Below are 19,103 nucleotides of genomic sequence, written 5' to 3'. Positions count from 1 at the left end.
AGAGATACTGCTTTATGGCAATCCTTCAGTCACTGTGGTGCTTTCACGCTTTGCAATTTCTTTTCTCTCAAGGCATCGACAACACACCTGACACAGGTAGATACACGTGCTAGAAGAGTTTTTGCTAGAAGAAATTCTGGTCCCGCTTCGGATGCCACGATACCATCAAGCGGTATCTCTGGTCGTAATCAGTCCTTCACTGACCAATCAGCGTTCATAAGCAGAATGCTAGCGTGTTATGAGCAACAACAACTCAACCTGTAAGAAATCGAAATGACATAAGTAGCCTACTCGTTCATTCAACTTTCGAACTATAACCCATGTTGAACTTGCAAAACCTACAATCAAATCTGAGATTTCTCAACGGCGATCGGGTGAAAGAGACAAATGTAGCCGTCTAGTTCCATAGACTCCCATTAATTTTGCACTCGGGCGAATGCCCCCAGTGGAACTCTGGTGGAACTACAACCAAAATTCGATACAATAGGACTTAATAGGTAGTGGCCAGGCTCTCCGTAGACGGGCTCTGGTTGCATATTGCTTCTCCGTGTTCACAAGTTTCAGTCCTTTCAATATAAAAGTCTTCTCTACTGACTGACTCACTCATAAAGACAATCTTTGCCACCATCTCATGGTGAAATAATGTAACTTCTGTTCCTGTTCACGGTCAGGGACTATTCTTTCCAGCTGAAGGAAGCCTTTGTGATTTTACTTCATGAAAGTTGCATTGATATATATTTTTTAGCTTTCATTTTTGCATCGTGTGGTAACTCTGCTTCGTGTCATGCCTAACAACTCCCTTTAGCTGTGACTTATTTACGATACAGCACAGCCACTCGTACCTTATTGCTTACATGCTATGTGCTTTGAGACATGAGGTAATTTAAAGGTGACATATTATGCCGCTTTTCACAAGATGTAATATAAATCTATGGTGCCCCCAGAATGTGTCTGGGAAATTACAGCTGAAAATACAACCCAGATCATTGATTAGAGCTTGTCAAAGTTTCCCCTTTTTGGGTGTGAGCCAAAACGCGCTGTTTGTGTGTGTGTGTCCCTCTAAATGCAAAAGAGCTGCTGCTCCCCGCCCCCCGTTCAGAAGACGGATGATCCTTTACGCGAGCTTCGGATACTCCGTCAATAACAAAACACGCAAATTTCAGTCAAATTTCAGAAATAAGTAGCGGAGTGCAGCCTTACGGAGAGACTCAGGAAGAGGTTGCAACTTTTAGACTTAACCTGGACGTTTCTGAATGGTTAGTGGATACAGTTATGTAGTTGTTGTGGAGTTACATTGATTCACCTCATCGACTTGAATGTGGCATCATGTTTAACTTTTTTTGGTCAAATAGTGCTCTGTGCAGCCAACGACAGAAGAGTTTGCATGCTTTGCTCAAACTTTTGCCATTGCGTTAGAACTGGTTACACTTTTGTCGCTAGCGAAAACCAAATGGCGGCGCCGTGTGTGGAAACATGCAGATTAAAGGGATACTTCACCGCTGGAAAGATGAATGTGTATTTAAATTGGGTCATGTATGTAGTAGAAATGTGAAATTATTTTAGAAGTTGGTACCTTCTAGACGGAGAAAAGTCAGAAAATGTATTTTTGGCTCATGTGGATGAAAGACAACTCCCAGAATACACTTTCTTCACTGCCCTACGAGGCCACGCCTACCAGTTACAGAGGCCAGTATCGGAAGAGTTGATACAAAAAGGTTACTAGTTGACTCGAAACTGAAAAGACGCCGTTTTATCGTAAATTTCCGTTACGAGTCTGCCCGGGCTCGTCCTCCTGACTGCCGGGCCGGTCTCGCTCCTCTGCTGCCTCGATCCTCCATCGTCCGCGGCTGTTCCTCGCAGTGTTGCGGCTCGTGCGGATTTCGGGATGTCCGCCATCCGGCTTTTGGTTTCTGCGGTCGCCATTCATTATGTTTAAATGCACACCTTTTGTTTCATTCGGACTGAATTCATTCCGATTGGTGAATCTGAATGTAGTGTTTACACGAACGGTAAACAAGTGAACGGTTGATGTGCGTTTTAGCATTGCTAAGAAAAAATAAGTGTGTAAGCATAGTCTGCGGAAAGTATTTCTACATCCCAATATGTGCGTGGAAAATTGTGCATGCATATTTCAGTGCCCGTTTTGTGCGAAGATGAAAACAGAGGTCTTTCGTTACAAGACGTGTTTGGGTCTTGGTGAGGTGATTTTTTACCTTCCTAAAGCACTAATGCCAATAAGCCATTAGGTGAGAACAGCCAAATGACACTGGAATACCAAAAACACCAACACTACAATCAAGCAATTGTCTTTGTTTTTCCACAGAAACAAAGAGAGAAGTCTTAAAATGTGAGATTTATTTGGTGAAAAACAGGGAAGAGATCCCATACATTCAATGGTTAAATCAGCACACTTTATGCAAGGCCACATTCCTTATGAGCCCCCATAAGGTGATGAGGATCCCCCCATATGGCTAGAACATTTGCCATCAGGGTGAGTTTGGTGACAGTTTTCAGCACACACTGGAGACTTGGGCGGTTCGCCGGCAGGCTTCACTGGCGGCTTGGGGTGTTCTCCGACAGGCTTCATTGGAGGCTTGGGCTGTTCGCCGACAGGCTTCATTGGAGGCTTGGGCTGTTCGGACGCAGGCTTCACTGGCGGCTTGGGCAGTTCGGACGCAGGCTTTACTGGAGGCTTGGGCTGTTCGGAAGCAGGCTTCACTGGAGGCTTGGGCTGTTCGGAAGCAGGCTTCACTGGAGGCTTGGGCTGTTCGGAAGCAGGCTTCACTGGAGGCTTGGGCTGTTCACCGTTGGGCTTCACTGGAGGCTTGGGCTGTTCGCCATTGGGCTTCACTGGAGGCTTGGGCTGTTCGGAAGCAGGCTTCACTGGAGGCTTGGGCTGTTCGCCGGCAGGCTTCACGGGAGGCTTGGGCTGTTCGCCGGCAGGCTTCACTGGAGGCTTGGGCTGTTCACCGTTGGGCTTCACTGGAGGCTTGGGCTGTTCGCTATTGGGCTTCACTGGAGGCTTGGGCTGTTCGCCGTTGGGCTTCACTGGAGGCTTGGGCTGTTCGCCGTTGGGCTTCACTGGATGCTTGGGCTGTTCGCCTGCAGGCTTTACTGGAGGCTTTGGCTGTTCGCCGGCAGGCTTTACTGGAGGCTTGGGCTGTCCGCCGGCAGGCTTCACTGGAGGCTTGGGCTGTTCGATGGCAGGAGTCAATGTAGGATTCAGCGGTTCAGATCCAGGCGTCACTGGAGGACTCGGCAGTTCAGCTGCAGGCGTCTCTGGAGGATTCGGCAGTTCGGCTGCAGGCGTCACTGGAGGATTCGGCAGTTCGGCTGGAGGCGTCACTGGAGGATTCGGCAGCTCAGCTGGAGGCGTCGGCAGCTCGGCTGCTGGCGTCACTGGAGGATTCGGCAGCTCGGCAGCTGGCGTCTGCGGTTCGGCTGTAGGCTTCACTGTATGGATACAGATAATCCGCTTTAATCCAGTCTCAGATATACAGCATAAAACACAAATTGCAAGTTTCTTATTTTAAGTATTAATCGTAATTATCCATCCGGTGCTGGTTCGGCTGAATACTTTAGACACATAGAACGGTAAAGCAATAAAATCAAACAAGATAAACTGAAATAAAGCCGACCCAAACACTAATATAATAACATATCACATACCTGTATATGGAGCCATACACTGATGTCCACATCCATTGCTGCAGCATTTCTCATTGTTCGGACAGTCACTGTCATAGTAACACAACTCGGCACACATTCCTGCTCCAGACTTTGTGCTTGGACACACCCCTGGCTTTGCTATTATACAGACACATGACAGAGAAACCACATCACTGAATACTGAATGTCTCATTCACCACTTAAAAAATGTAAGTTGTCAAAGATGATCAGATTAGTTTTGACAGGAATATTCAGTCTTTCTACTTCGTAGTTTGACGTTTAGTTCAAAGTGTTACTTGCGGTTTCTTTGCAATTGTGAAATTTACTAGCAATTTCTGAGTGAACACTTGTTTATACACCATTTTTTCAGTCTTTCTTTTGGAATATCTTTAGCATCCATCAATAATTAAACTCACTGAAAACAGGCGGCACACACGCAGTCCCACAGGGAAATTGACAGCATTTGTGTCCTCCAGAGCAGTTTCTATCACGAAGACATCCTCGACGGGACGGCACGACGGTCAGCATCGCCGGACACTGACCGGACACTACAGAAGAGGATTCAAGAGGATAGTTAGGGGAGACCAGGAAGTGCTGTATATCTTGTTTCAGCATTTGCAAGTCAGGGGTTTTGCAATACGTGCCACAAACTTTAATATAATATTCACATTTATCAGCTTCAAATCAAAGTAGCTTAGACATCTACCATTTCTCACTAAACTGCGTCAATTAGTTTCAAAGACTGAGAGTGCCGTTACAACCTATAGTTGGGCGAGTAATAGTGCAATGCTGATAGAAAACATGCACACCAGTAAATATGTGGTTTATACATTTACTGGTGTGTAACTAAGTGTACGTCTTCAAAAATTGTTATGCCATCCCCATGACCTCCCTCATTTCAAGCATTTTATTAGGCTACACAACACAAGAAAAGTTATAGCTCCCCATGTTAGAGGCTATTGAAGGCCTAAATAGTTGTTCAAATAGGGAAAACAAAACATGAAGCAGAAGTTTAAACTCAGGATTGATGTCTATGTGGTAACAATTGTGTAACCATATAGCATTAGTTGTCTTGATTTACAGTAAACTAAAATACTACATTAGTGATTGTATGGGTTTTACTTGTACAATGAAATAAATGCATAAACTTATGACAGGTTTGCATAATTAAAGCTTGCTTATTATTGAAACTAAACCACCATACGAAGTTAAACTTCCGCTGGACGTCTGTACTTTTGTAAACCAATGTGCTGAGATGGGTCCAAGTCATATTTTGTAAGGCACTTTCTTCGGGCTGTGCAATGAAGCTAAAAGATCTTCTCACCTACGACTCCAGCGTCTGTTGTGCTCAAACATGCAGACAGACACAATAAAACAGCACTAAACAAGCAGTACACTCGAGCTGTCATCCTCATGACCTACGATCTCACAATCAACTCTGCTAGAAGATGTGCTGAATTAGTGAGTCAGGAGGGGCGAACAGGAAGGAACACAAAACTACAATGAAAAACTGTGTCGCTGCATCAAAACATCTGCTAAATCCCACAACAAACACTGTAAAAAGGGTTTAAAGAGCTTCTTGAAAACAAGTTTTTATAGATCCAAGGAGGTCTAGGTAACTCCAACCCTGATGAATCTCACCTGCCTGTAGCTTTCTAGTAGCCTAATCTTGAAGACCTGATCAGCTTGTTCAGGTGTGTTTGATTAGGGTTGGATGTCGTAATAATTACAGTAATTAGGAGATGATTGAGCGTTTGCCAAAAGAATCTGTAGTGGTCAGGTGGTACAGCGGTCAAGTGGTACAAGTCGGAGTAGTACCAAAAGTTTTAACCGTAATAAAAAAATCTGTTTGAATGTCCTCTGCGATATCTTGTCCTTTTAACAGTTAAGGGGTTCTCCAGTGCCCTGACGCACTAGTCATTTTTCAGTTGCATCAGAGAATGTCTAATATGGGGAGAACTGCCACTCTCAGTAAACTTCCGGCTTCTGAACTGGTTGCAGTTCCACTCTGGTTCCATATGAGGGCGCTCACAGGACGAGTGCAGAATGAATGGAGGTCTATGGAGCTATACCCCTCAAAATCCACTTTTCTCGGGATATAATTTTTTGTCTAGTAATTTGAATGTTGTTTTCGAAAGGAGATGCAAAGAAATTACACATTGCTGGGTGTTCGATTTTTTAGAGTCACTTATTTGCTTTAAAAAGTATTTTAAAATGTCAATGACGTCATACACCTCGTACGACCAGAGATACTGCTTTATGGCAATCCTTCAGTCACTGTGGTGCTTTCACGCTTTGCAATTTCTTTTCTCTCAAGGCATCGACAACACACCTGACACAGGTAGATACACGTGCTAGAAGAGTTTTTGCTAGAAGAAATTCTGGTCCCGCTTCGGATGCCACGATACCATCAAGCGGTATCTCTGGTCGTAATCAGTCCTTCACTGACCAATCAGCGTTCATAAGCAGAATGCTAGCGTGTTATGAGCAACAACAACTCAACCTGTAAGAAATCGAAATGACATAAGTAGCCTACTCGTTCATTCAACTTTCGAACTATAACCCATGTTGAACTTGCAAAACCTACAATCAAATCTGAGATTTCTCAACGGCGATCGGGTGAAAGAGACAAATGTAGCCGTCTAGTTCCATAGACTCCCATTAATTTTGCACTCGGGCGAATGCCCCCAGTGGAACTCTGGTGGAACTACAACCAAAATTCGATACAATAGGACTTAATAGGTAGTGGCCAGGCTCTCCGTAGACGGGCTCTGGTTGCATATTGCTTCTCCGTGTTCACAAGTTTCAGTCCTTTCAATATAAAAGTCTTCTCTACTGACTGACTCACTCATAAAGACAATCTTTGCCACCATCTCATGGTGAAATAATGTAACTTCTGTTCCTGTTCACGGTCAGGGACTATTCTTTCCAGCTGAAGGAAGCCTTTGTGATTTTACTTCATGAAAGTTGCATTGATATATATTTTTTAGCTTTCATTTTTGCATCGTGTGGTAACTCTGCTTCGTGTCATGCCTAACAACTCCCTTTAGCTGTGACTTATTTACGATACAGCACAGCCACTCGTACCTTATTGCTTACATGCTATGTGCTTTGAGACATGAGGTAATTTAAAGGTGACATATTATGCCGCTTTTCACAAGATGTAATATAAATCTATGGTGCCCCCAGAATGTGTCTGGGAAATTACAGCTGAAAATACAACCCAGATCATTGATTAGAGCTTGTCAAAGTTTCCCCTTTTTGGGTGTGAGCCAAAACGCGCTGTTTGTGTGTGTGTGTCCCTCTAAATGCAAAAGAGCTGCTGCTCCCCGCCCCCCGTTCAGAAGACGGATGATCCTTTACGCGAGCTTCGGATACTCCGTCAATAACAAAACACGCAAATTTCAGTCAAATTTCAGAAATAAGTAGCGGAGTGCAGCCTTACGGAGAGACTCAGGAAGAGGTTGCAACTTTTAGACTTAACCTGGACGTTTCTGAATGGTTAGTGGATACAGTTATGTAGTTGTTGTGGAGTTACATTGATTCACCTCATCGACTTGAATGTGGCATCATGTTTAACTTTTTTTGGTCAAATAGTGCTCTGTGCAGCCAACGACAGAAGAGTTTGCATGCTTTGCTCAAACTTTTGCCATTGCGTTAGAACTGGTTACACTTTTGTCGCTAGCGAAAACCAAATGGCGGCGCCGTGTGTGGAAACATGCAGATTAAAGGGATACTTCACCGCTGGAAAGATGAATGTGTATTTAAATTGGGTCATGTATGTAGTAGAAATGTGAAATTATTTTAGAAGTTGGTACCTTCTAGACGGAGAAAAGTCAGAAAATGTATTTTTGGCTCATGTGGATGAAAGACAACTCCCAGAATACACTTTCTTCACTGCCCTACGAGGCCACGCCTACCAGTTACAGAGGCCAGTATCGGAAGAGTTGATACAAAAAGGTTACTAGTTGACTCGAAACTGAAAAGACGCCGTTTTATCGTAAATTTCCGTTACGAGTCTGCCCGGGCTCGTCCTCCTGACTGCCGGGCCGGTCTCGCTCCTCTGCTGCCTCGATCCTCCATCGTCCGCGGCTGTTCCTCGCAGTGTTGCGGCTCGTGCGGATTTCGGGATGTCCGCCATCCGGCTTTTGGTTTCTGCGGTCGCCATTCATTATGTTTAAATGCACACCTTTTGTTTCATTCGGACTGAATTCATTCCGATTGGTGAATCTGAATGTAGTGTTTACACGAACGGTAAACAAGTGAACGGTTGATGTGCGTTTTAGCATTGCTAAGAAAAAATAAGTGTGTAAGCATAGTCTGCGGAAAGTATTTCTACATCCCAATATGTGCGTGGAAAATTGTGCATGCATATTTCAGTGCCCGTTTTGTGCGAAGATGAAAACAGAGGTCTTTCGTTACAAGACGTGTTTGGGTCTTGGTGAGGTGATTTTTTACCTTCCTAAAGCACTAATGCCAATAAGCCATTAGGTGAGAACAGCCAAATGACACTGGAATACCAAAAACACCAACACTACAATCAAGCAATTGTCTTTGTTTTTCCACAGAAACAAAGAGAGAAGTCTTAAAATGTGAGATTTATTTGGTGAAAAACAGGGAAGAGATCCCATACATTCAATGGTTAAATCAGCACACTTTATGCAAGGCCACATTCCTTATGAGCCCCCATAAGGTGATGAGGATCCCCCCATATGGCTAGAACATTTGCCATCAGGGTGAGTTTGGTGACAGTTTTCAGCACACACTGGAGACTTGGGCGGTTCGCCGGCAGGCTTCACTGGCGGCTTGGGGTGTTCTCCGACAGGCTTCATTGGAGGCTTGGGCTGTTCGCCGACAGGCTTCATTGGAGGCTTGGGCTGTTCGGACGCAGGCTTCACTGGCGGCTTGGGCAGTTCGGACGCAGGCTTTACTGGAGGCTTGGGCTGTTCGGAAGCAGGCTTCACTGGAGGCTTGGGCTGTTCGGAAGCAGGCTTCACTGGAGGCTTGGGCTGTTCGGAAGCAGGCTTCACTGGAGGCTTGGGCTGTTCACCGTTGGGCTTCACTGGAGGCTTGGGCTGTTCGCCATTGGGCTTCACTGGAGGCTTGGGCTGTTCGGAAGCAGGCTTCACTGGAGGCTTGGGCTGTTCGCCGGCAGGCTTCACGGGAGGCTTGGGCTGTTCGCCGGCAGGCTTCACTGGAGGCTTGGGCTGTTCACCGTTGGGCTTCACTGGAGGCTTGGGCTGTTCGCTATTGGGCTTCACTGGAGGCTTGGGCTGTTCGCCGTTGGGCTTCACTGGAGGCTTGGGCTGTTCGCCGTTGGGCTTCACTGGATGCTTGGGCTGTTCGTCTGCAGGCTTTACTGGAGGCTTTGGCTGTTCGCCGGCAGGCTTTACTGGAGGCTTGGGCTGTCCGCCGGCAGGCTTCACTGGAGGCTTGGGCTGTTCGATGGCAGGAGTCAATGTAGGATTCAGCGGTTCAGATCCAGGCGTCACTGGAGGACTCGGCAGTTCAGCTGCAGGCGTCTCTGGAGGATTCGGCAGTTCGGCTGCAGGCGTCACTGGAGGATTCGGCAGTTCGGCTGGAGGCGTCACTGGAGGATTCGGCAGCTCAGCTGGAGGCGTCGGCAGCTCGGCTGCTGGCGTCACTGGAGGATTCGGCAGCTCGGCAGCTGGCGTCTGCGGTTCGGCTGTAGGCTTCACTGTATGGATACAGATAATCCGCTTTAATCCAGTCTCAGATATACAGCATAAAACACAAATTGCAAGTTTCTTATTTTAAGTATTAATCGTAATTATCCATCCGGTGCTGGTTCGGCTGAATACTTTAGACACATAGAACGGTAAAGCAATAAAATCAAACAAGATAAACTGAAATAAAGCCGACCCAAACACTAATATAATAACATATCACATACCTGTATATGGAGCCATACACTGATGTCCACATCCATTGCTGCAGCATTTCTCATTGTTCGGACAGTCACTGTCATAGTAACACAACTCGGCACACATTCCTGCTCCAGACTTTGTGCTTGGACACACCCCTGGCTTTGCTATTATACAGACACATGACAGAGAAACCACATCACTGAATACTGAATGTCTCATTCACCACTTAAAAAATGTAAGTTGTCAAAGATGATCAGATTAGTTTTGACAGGAATATTCAGTCTTTCTACTTCGTAGTTTGACGTTTAGTTCAAAGTGTTACTTGCGGTTTCTTTGCAATTGTGAAATTTACTAGCAATTTCTGAGTGAACACTTGTTTATACACCATTTTTTCAGTCTTTCTTTTGGAATATCTTTAGCATCCATCAATAATTAAACTCACTGAAAACAGGCGGCACACACGCAGTCCCACAGGGAAATTGACAGCATTTGTGTCCTCCAGAGCAGTTTCTATCACGAAGACATCCTCGACGGGACGGCACGACGGTCAGCATCGCCGGACACTGACCGGACACTACAGAAGAGGATTCAAGAGGATAGTTAGGGGAGACCAGGAAGTGCTGTATAGCTTGTTTCAGCATTTGCAAGTCAGGGGTTTTGCAATACGTGCCACAAACTTTAATATAATATTCACATTTATCAGCTTCAAATCAAAGTAGCTTAGACATCTACCATTTCTCACTAAACTGCGTCAATTAGTTTCAAAGACTGAGAGTGCCGTTACAACCTATAGTTGGGCGAGTAATAGTGCAATGCTGATAGAAAACATGCACACCAGTAAATATGTGGTTTATACATTTACTGGTGTGTAACTAAGTGTACGTCTTCAAAAATTGTTATGCCATCCCCATGACCTCCCTCATTTCAAGCATTTTATTAGGCTACACAACACAAGAAAAGTTATAGCTCCCCATGTTAGAGGCTATTGAAGGCCTAAATAGTTGTTCAAATAGGGAAAACAAAACATGAAGCAGAAGTTTAAACTCAGGATTGATGTCTATGTGGTAACAATTGTGTAACCATATAGCATTAGTTGTCTTGATTTACAGTAAACTAAAATACTACATTAGTGATTGTATGGGTTTTACTTGTACAATGAAATAAATGCATAAACTTATGACAGGTTTGCATAATTAAAGCTTGCTTATTATTGAAACTAAACCACCATACGAAGTTAAACTTCCGCTGGACGTCTGTACTTTTGTAAACCAATGTGCTGAGATGGGTCCAAGTCATATTTTGTAAGGCACTTTCTTCGGGCTGTGCAATGAAGCTAAAAGATCTTCTCACCTACGACTCCAGCGTCTGTTGTGCTCAAACATGCAGACAGACACAATAAAACAGCACTAAACAAGCAGTACACTCGAGCTGTCATCCTCATGACCTACGATCTCACAATCAACTCTGCTAGAAGATGTGCTGAATTAGTGAGTCAGGAGGGGCGAACAGGAAGGAACACAAAACTACAATGAAAAACTGTGTCGCTGCATCAAAACATCTGCTAAATCCCACAACAAACACTGTAAAAAGGGTTTAAAGAGCTTCTTGAAAACAAGTTTTTATAGATCCAAGGAGGTCTAGGTAACTCCAACCCTGATGAATCTCACCTGCCTGTAGCTTTCTAGTAGCCTAATCTTGAAGAACTGATCAGCTTGTTCAGGTGTGTTTGATTAGGGTTGGATGTCGTAATAATTACAGTAATTAGGAGATGATTGAGCGTTTGCCAAAAGAATCTGTAGTGGTCAGGTGGTACAGCGGTCAAGTGGTACAAGTCGGAGTAGTACCAAAAGTTTTAACCGTAATAAAAAAATCTGTTTGAATGTCCTCTGCGATATCTTGTCCTTTTAACAGTTAAGGGGTTCTCCAGTGCCCTGACGCACTAGTCATTTTTCAGTTGCATCAGAGAATGTCTAATATGGGGAGAACTGCCACTCTCAGTAAACTTCCGGCTTCTGAACTGGTTGCAGTTCCACTCTGGTTCCATATGAGGGCGCTCACAGGACGAGTGCAGAATGAATGGAGGTCTATGGAGCTATACCCCTCAAAATCCACTTTTCTCGGGATATAATTTTTTGTCTAGTAATTTGAATGTTGTTTTCGAAAGGAGATGCAAAGAAATTACACATTGCTGGGTGTTCGATTTTTTAGAGTCACTTATTTGCTTTAAAAAGTATTTTAAAATGTCAATGACGTCATACACCTCGTACGACCAGAGATACTGCTTTATGGCAATCCTTCAGTCACTGTGGTGCTTTCACGCTTTGCAATTTCTTTTCTCTCAAGGCATCGACAACACACCTGACACAGGTAGATACACGTGCTAGAAGAGTTTTTGCTAGAAGAAATTCTGGTCCCGCTTCGGATGCCACGATACCATCAAGCGGTATCTCTGGTCGTAATCAGTCCTTCACTGACCAATCAGCGTTCATAAGCAGAATGCTAGCGTGTTATGAGCAACAACAACTCAACCTGTAAGAAATCGAAATGACATAAGTAGCCTACTCGTTCATTCAACTTTCGAACTATAACCCATGTTGAACTTGCAAAACCTACAATCAAATCTGAGATTTCTCAACGGCGATCGGGTGAAAGAGACAAATGTAGCCGTCTAGTTCCATAGACTCCCATTAATTTTGCACTCGGGCGAATGCCCCCAGTGGAACTCTGGTGGAACTACAACCAAAATTCGATACAATAGGACTTAATAGGTAGTGGCCAGGCTCTCCGTAGACGGGCTCTGGTTGCATATTGCTTCTCCGTGTTCACAAGTTTCAGTCCTTTCAATATAAAAGTCTTCTCTACTGACTGACTCACTCATAAAGACAATCTTTGCCACCATCTCATGGTGAAATAATGTAACTTCTGTTCCTGTTCACGGTCAGGGACTATTCTTTCCAGCTGAAGGAAGCCTTTGTGATTTTACTTCATGAAAGTTGCATTGATATATATTTTTTAGCTTTCATTTTTGCATCGTGTGGTAACTCTGCTTCGTGTCATGCCTAACAACTCCCTTTAGCTGTGACTTATTTACGATACAGCACAGCCACTCGTACCTTATTGCTTACATGCTATGTGCTTTGAGACATGAGGTAATTTAAAGGTGACATATTATGCCGCTTTTCACAAGATGTAATATAAATCTATGGTGCCCCCAGAATGTGTCTGGGAAATTACAGCTGAAAATACAACCCAGATCATTGATTAGAGCTTGTCAAAGTTTCCCCTTTTTGGGTGTGAGCCAAAACGCGCTGTTTGTGTGTGTGTGTCCCTCTAAATGCAAAAGAGCTGCTGCTCCCCGCCCCCCGTTCAGAAGACGGATGATCCTTTACGCGAGCTTCGGATACTCCGTCAATAACAAAACACGCAAATTTCAGTCAAATTTCAGAAATAAGTAGCGGAGTGCAGCCTTACGGAGAGACTCAGGAAGAGGTTGCAACTTTTAGACTTAACCTGGACGTTTCTGAATGGTTAGTGGATACAGTTATGTAGTTGTTGTGGAGTTACATTGATTCACCTCATCGACTTGAATGTGGCATCATGTTTAACTTTTTTTGGTCAAATAGTGCTCTGTGCAGCCAACGACAGAAGAGTTTGCATGCTTTGCTCAAACTTTTGCCATTGCGTTAGAACTGGTTACACTTTTGTCGCTAGCGAAAACCAAATGGCGGCGCCGTGTGTGGAAACATGCAGATTAAAGGGATACTTCACCGCTGGAAAGATGAATGTGTATTTAAATTGGGTCATGTATGTAGTAGAAATGTGAAATTATTTTAGAAGTTGGTACCTTCTAGACGGAGAAAAGTCAGAAAATGTATTTTTGGCTCATGTGGATGAAAGACAACTCCCAGAATACACTTTCTTCACTGCCCTACGAGGCCACGCCTACCAGTTACAGAGGCCAGTATCGGAAGAGTTGATACAAAAAGGTTACTAGTTGACTCGAAACTGAAAAGACGCCGTTTTATCGTAAATTTCCGTTACGAGTCTGCCCGGGCTCGTCCTCCTGACTGCCGGGCCGGTCTCGCTCCTCTGCTGCCTCGATCCTCCATCGTCCGCGGCTGTTCCTCGCAGTGTTGCGGCTCGTGCGGATTTCGGGATGTCCGCCATCCGGCTTTTGGTTTCTGCGGTCGCCATTCATTATGTTTAAATGCACACCTTTTGTTTCATTCGGACTGAATTCATTCCGATTGGTGAATCTGAATGTAGTGTTTACACGAACGGTAAACAAGTGAACGGTTGATGTGCGTTTTAGCATTGCTAAGAAAAAATAAGTATGTAAGCATAGTCTGCGGAAAGTATTTCTACATCCCAATATGTGCGTGGAAAATTGTGCATGCATATTTCAGTGCCCGTTTTGTGCGAAGATGAAAACAGAGGTCTTTCGTTACAAGACGTGTTTGGGTCTTGGTGAGGTGATTTTTTACCTTCCTAAAGCACTAATGCCAATAAGCCATTAGGTGAGAACAGCCAAATGACACTGGAATACCAAAAACACCAACACTACAATCAAGCAATTGTCTTTGTTTTTCCACAGAAACAAAGAGAGAAGTCTTAAAATGTGAGATTTATTTGGTGAAAAACAGGGAAGAGATCCCATACATTCAATGGTTAAATCAGCACACTTTATGCAAGGCCACATTCCTTATGAGCCCCCATAAGGTGATGAGGATCCCCCCATATGGCTAGAACATTTGCCATCAGGGTGAGTTTGGTGACAGTTTTCAGCACACACTGGAGACTTGGGCGGTTCGCCGGCAGGCTTCACTGGCGGCTTGGGGTGTTCTCCGACAGGCTTCATTGGAGGCTTGGGCTGTTCGCCGACAGGCTTCATTGGAGGCTTGGGCTGTTCGGACGCAGGCTTCACTGGCGGCTTGGGCAGTTCGGAAGCAGGCTTCACTGGAGGCTTGGGCTGTTCGGAAGCAGGCTTCACTGGAGGCTTGGGCTGTTCGGAAGCAGGCTTCACTGGAGGCTTGGGCTGTTCGGAAGCAGGCTTCACTGGAGGCTTGGGCTGTTCGGAAGCAGGCTTCACTGGAGGCTTGGGCTGTTCGGAAGCAGGCTTCACTGGAGGCTTGGGCTGTTCACCGTTGGGCTTCACTGGAGGCTTGGGCTGTTCGCCATTGGGCTTCACTGGAGGCTTGGGCTGTTCGGAAGCAGGCTTCACTGGAGGCTTGGGCTGTTCGCCGGCAGGCTTCACGGGAGGCTTGGGCTGTTCGCCGGCAGGCTTCACTGGAGGCTTGGGCTGTTCGCTATTGGGCTTCACTGGAGGCTTGGGCTGTTCGCCGTTGGGCTTCACTGGAGGCTTGGGCTGTTCGCCGTTGGGCTTCACTGGATGCTTGGGCTGTTCGCCTGCAGGCTTTACTGGAGGCTTTGGCTGTTCGCCGGCAGGCTTTACTGGAGGCTTGGGCTGTCCGCCGGCAGGCTTCACTGGAGGCTTGGGCTGTTCGATGGCAGGAGTCAATGTAGGATTCAGCGGTTCAGATCCAGGCGTCACTGGAGGACTCGGCAGTTCAGCTGCAGGCGTCTCTGGAGGATTCGGCAGTTCGGCTGCAGGCGTCACTGGAGGATTCGGCAGTTCGGCTGGAGGCGTCACTGGAGGATTCGGCAGTTCGGCTGGAGGCGTCACTGGAGGATTCGGCAGCTCAGCTGGAGGCGTCGGCAGCTCGGCTGCTGGCGTCACTGGAGGATTCGGCAGCTCGGCAGCTGGCGTCTGCGGTTCGGCTGTAGGCTTCACTGTATGGATACAGATAATCCGCTTTAATCCAGTCTCAGATATACAGCATAAAACACAAATTGCAAGTTTCTTATTTTAAGTATTAATCGTAATTATCCATCCGGTGCTGGTTCGGCTGAATACTTTTGACACATAGAACGGTAAAGCAATAAAATCAAACAAGTTAAACTGAAATAAAGCCGACCCAAACACTAATATAATAACATATCACATACCTGTATATGGAGCCATACACTGATGTCCACATCCATTGCTGCAGCATTTCTCATTGTTCGGACAGTCACTGTCATAGTAACACAACTCGGCACACATTCCTGCTCCAGACTTTGTGCTTGGACACACCCCTGGCTTTGCTATTATACAGACACATGACAGAGAAACCACATCACTGAATACTGAATGTCTCATTCACCACTTAAAAAATGTAAGTTGTCAAAGATGATCAGATTAGTTTTGACAGGAATATTCAGTCTTTCTACTTCGTAGTTTGACGTTTAGTTCACAGTGTTACTTGCGGTTTCTTTGCAATTGTGAAATTTACTAGCAATTTCTGAGTGAACACTTGTTTATACACCATTTTTTCAGTCTTTCTTTTGGAATATCTTTAGCATCCATCAATAATTAAACTCACTGAAAACAGGCGGCACACACGCAGTCCCACAGGGAAATTGACAGCATTTGTGTCCTCCAGAGCAGTCTCTATCACGAAGACATCCTCGACGGGACGGCACGACGGTCAGCATCGCCGGACACTGACCGGACACTACAGAAGAGGATTCAAGAGGATAGTTAGGGGAGACCAGGAAGTGCTGTATAGCTTGTTTCAGCATTTGCAAGTCAGGGGTTTTGCAATACGTGCCACAAACTTTAATATAATATTCACATTTATCAGCTTCAAATCAAAGTAGCTTAGACATCTACCATTTCTCACTAAACTGCGTCAATTAGTTTCAAAGACTGAGAGTGCCGTTACAACCTATAGTTGGGCGAGTAATAGTGCAATGCTGATAGAAAACATGCACACCAGTAAATATGTGGTTTATACATTTACTGGTGTGTAACTAAGTGTACGTCTTCAAAAATTGTTATGCCATCCCCATGACCTCCCTCATTTCAAGCATTTTATTAGGCTACACAACACAAGAAAAGTTATAGCTCCCCATGTTAGAGGCTATTGAAGGCCTAAATAGTTGTTCAAATAGGGAAAACAAAACATGAAGCAGAAGTTTAAACTCAGGATTGATGTCTATGTGGTAACAATTGTGTAACCATATAGCATTAGTGGTCTTGATTTACAGTAAACTAAAATACTACATTAGTGATTGTATGGGTTTTACTTGTACAATGAAATAAATGCATAAACTTATGACAGGTTTGCATAATTAAAGCTTGCTTATTATTGAAACTAAACCACCATACGAAGTTAAACTTCCGCTGGACGTCTGTACTTTTGTAAACCAATGTGCTGAGATGGGTCCAAGTCATATTTTGTAAGGCACTTTCTTCGGGCTGTGCAATGAAGCTAAAAGATCTTCTCACCTACGACTCCAGCGCCTGTTGTGCTCAAACATGCAGACAGACACAATAAAACAGCACTAAACAAGCAGTACACTCGAGCTGTCATCCTCATGACCTACGATCTCACAATCAACTCTGCTAGAAGATGTGCTGAATTAGTGAGTCAGGAGGGGCGAACAGGAAGGAACACAAAACTACAATGAAAAACTGTGTCGCTGCATCAAAACATCTGCTAAATCCCACAACAAACACTGTAAAAAGGGTTTAAAGAGCTTCTTGAAAACAAGTTTTTATAGATCCAAGGAGGTCTAGGTAACTCCAACCCTGATGAATCTCACCTGCCTGTAGCTTTCTAGTAGCCTAATCTTGAAGACCTTGATCAGCTTGTTCAGGTGTGTTTGATTAGGGTTGGATGTCGTAATAATTACAGTAATTAGGAGATGATTGAGCGTTTGCCAAAAGAATCTGTAGTGGTCAGGTGGTACAGCGGTCAAGTGGTACAAGTCGGAGTAGTACCAAAAGTTTTAACCGTAATAAAAAATCTGTTTGAATGTCCTCTGCGATATCTTGTCCTTTTAACAGTTAAGGGGTTCTCCAGTGCCCTGACGCACTAGTCATTTTTCAGTTGCATCAGAGAATGTCTAATATGGGGAGAACTGCCACTCTCAGTAAACTTCCGGCTTCTGAACTGGTTGCAGTTCCACTCTGGTTCCATATGAGGGCGCTCACAGGACGAGTGCAGAATGAATGGAGGTCTATGGAGCTATACCCCTCAAAATCCACTTTTCTCGGGATATAATTTTTTGTCTAGTAATTTGAATGTTGTTTTCGAAAGGAGATGCAAAGAAATTACACATTGCTGGGTGTTCGATTTTTTAGAGTCACTTATTTGCTTTAAAAAGTATTTTAAAATGTCAATGACGTCATACACCTCGTACGACCAGAGATACTGCTTTATGGCAATCCTTCAGTCACTGTGGTGCTTTCACGCTTTGCAATTTCTTTTCTCTCAAGGCATCGACAACACACCTGACACAGGTAAATACACGTGCTAGAAGAGTTTTTGCTAGAAGAAATTCTGGTCCCGCTTCGGATGCCACGATACCATCAAGCGGTATCTCTGGTCGTAATCAGTCCTTCACTGACCAATCAGCGTTCATAAGCAGAATGCTAGCGTGTTATGGGCAACAACAACTCAACCTGTAAGAAATCGAAATGACATAAGTAGCCTACTCGTTCATTCAACTTTCGAACTATAACCCATGTTGAACTTGCAAAACCTACAATCAAATCTGAGATTTCTCAACGGCGATCGGGTGAAAGAGACAAATGTAGCCGTCTAGTTCCATAGACTCCCATTAATTTTGCACTCGGGCGAATGCCCCCAGTGGAACTCTGGTGGAACTACAACCAAAATTCGATACAATAGGACTTAATAGGTAGTGGCCAGGCTCTCCGTAGACGGGCTCTGGTTGCATATTGCTTCTCCGTGTTCACAAGTTTCAGTCCTTTCAATATAAAAGTCTTCTCTACTGACTGACTCACTCATAAAGACAATCTTTGCCACCATCTCATGGTGAAATAATGTAACTTCTGTTCCTGTTCACGGTCAGGGACTATTCTTTCCAGCTGAAGGAAGCCTTTGTGATTTTACTTCATGAAAGTTGCATTGATATATATTTTTTAGCTTTCATTTTTGCATCGTGTGGTAACTCTGCTTCGTGTCATGCCTAACAACTCCCTTTAGCTGTGACTTATTTACGATACAGCACAGCCACTCGTACCTTATTGCTTACATGCTATGTGCTTTGAGACATGTGGTAATTTAAAGGTGACATATTATGCCGCTTTTCACAAGATGTAATATAAATCTATGGTGCCCCCAGAATGTGTCTGGGAAATTACAGCTGAAAATACAACCCAGATCATTGATTAGAGCTTGTCAAAGTTTCCCCTTTTTGGGTGTGAGCCAAAACGCGCTGTTTGTGTGTGTGTGTCCCTCTAAATGCAAAAGAGCTGCTGCTCCCCGCCCCCCGTTCAGAAGACGGATGATCCTTTACGCGAGCTTCGGATACTCCGTCAATAACAAAACACGCAAATTTCAGTCAAATTTCAGAAATAAGTAGCGGAGTGCAGCCTTACGGAGAGACTCAGGAAGAGGTTGCAACTTTTAGACTTAACCTGGACGTTTCTGAATGGTTAGTGGATACAGTTATGTAGTTGTTGTGGAGTTACAT

At 44.6% G+C, this 19,103-nt stretch overlaps 3 protein-coding genes across 8 annotated transcripts; all 3 read right to left on the bottom strand.

Annotated features, from left to right (window-relative positions):
* Positions 1-2,076: 2,076 nt before the first annotated feature.
* Positions 2,077-5,312, bottom strand: LOC307002371 (uncharacterized protein). 3 transcript variants are annotated; one of them, XM_079619947.1, is made up of 4 exons: positions 4,994-5,312; positions 4,086-4,217; positions 3,670-3,807; positions 2,077-3,453 (listed from the first exon to the last, which is right to left on the bottom strand). In XM_079619947.1, exons 1-4 carry the CDS (start codon positions 5,082-5,084, stop codon positions 2,432-2,434), a joined length of 1,383 nt encoding a protein of 460 aa, XP_079476073.1. In that variant the 5' UTR covers positions 5,085-5,312; the 3' UTR covers positions 2,077-2,431. The 3 variants fall into 3 exon arrangements, with proteins under 3 accessions (XP_079476073.1, XP_079476074.1, XP_079476075.1); XM_079619948.1 differs by having other exon boundaries at positions 2,335-3,453; positions 4,874-5,298; XM_079619949.1 differs by having other exon boundaries at positions 2,341-3,453; positions 5,100-5,308.
* Positions 5,313-8,109: 2,797 nt separating this feature from the next.
* LOC307002366 (uncharacterized protein) lies at positions 8,110-11,226 on the bottom strand. The gene is made up of 4 exons (XM_079619942.1): positions 10,908-11,226; positions 10,000-10,131; positions 9,584-9,721; positions 8,110-9,367 (listed from the first exon to the last, which is right to left on the bottom strand). Exons 1-4 carry the CDS (start codon positions 10,996-10,998, stop codon positions 8,346-8,348), a joined length of 1,383 nt encoding a protein of 460 aa, XP_079476068.1. The 5' UTR covers positions 10,999-11,226; the 3' UTR covers positions 8,110-8,345.
* Positions 11,227-14,145: 2,919 nt separating this feature from the next.
* Positions 14,146-17,252, bottom strand: LOC307002335 (uncharacterized protein). 4 transcript variants are annotated; one of them, XM_079619880.1, is made up of 4 exons: positions 17,205-17,252; positions 15,980-16,111; positions 15,564-15,701; positions 14,146-15,347 (listed from the first exon to the last, which is right to left on the bottom strand). In XM_079619880.1, exons 2-4 carry the CDS (start codon positions 16,089-16,091, stop codon positions 14,260-14,262), a joined length of 1,338 nt encoding a protein of 445 aa, XP_079476006.1. In that variant the 5' UTR covers positions 16,092-16,111; positions 17,205-17,252; the 3' UTR covers positions 14,146-14,259. The 4 variants fall into 4 exon arrangements, with proteins under 4 accessions (XP_079476006.1, XP_079476003.1, XP_079476004.1 ...); XM_079619877.1 differs by having other exon boundaries at positions 16,888-17,209; XM_079619878.1 differs by lacking the exon at positions 17,205-17,252 and adding an exon at positions 16,986-17,202.
* Positions 17,253-19,103: the final 1,851 nt, after the last annotated feature.

Source organism: Phoxinus phoxinus, assembly GCF_949152265.1.
Source record: "Phoxinus phoxinus genome assembly, chromosome: 1".
NCBI lineage: Eukaryota > Metazoa > Chordata > Actinopteri > Cypriniformes > Leuciscidae > Phoxinus > Phoxinus phoxinus.
This window is presented reverse-complemented; position numbering and strand designations above follow the sequence as displayed.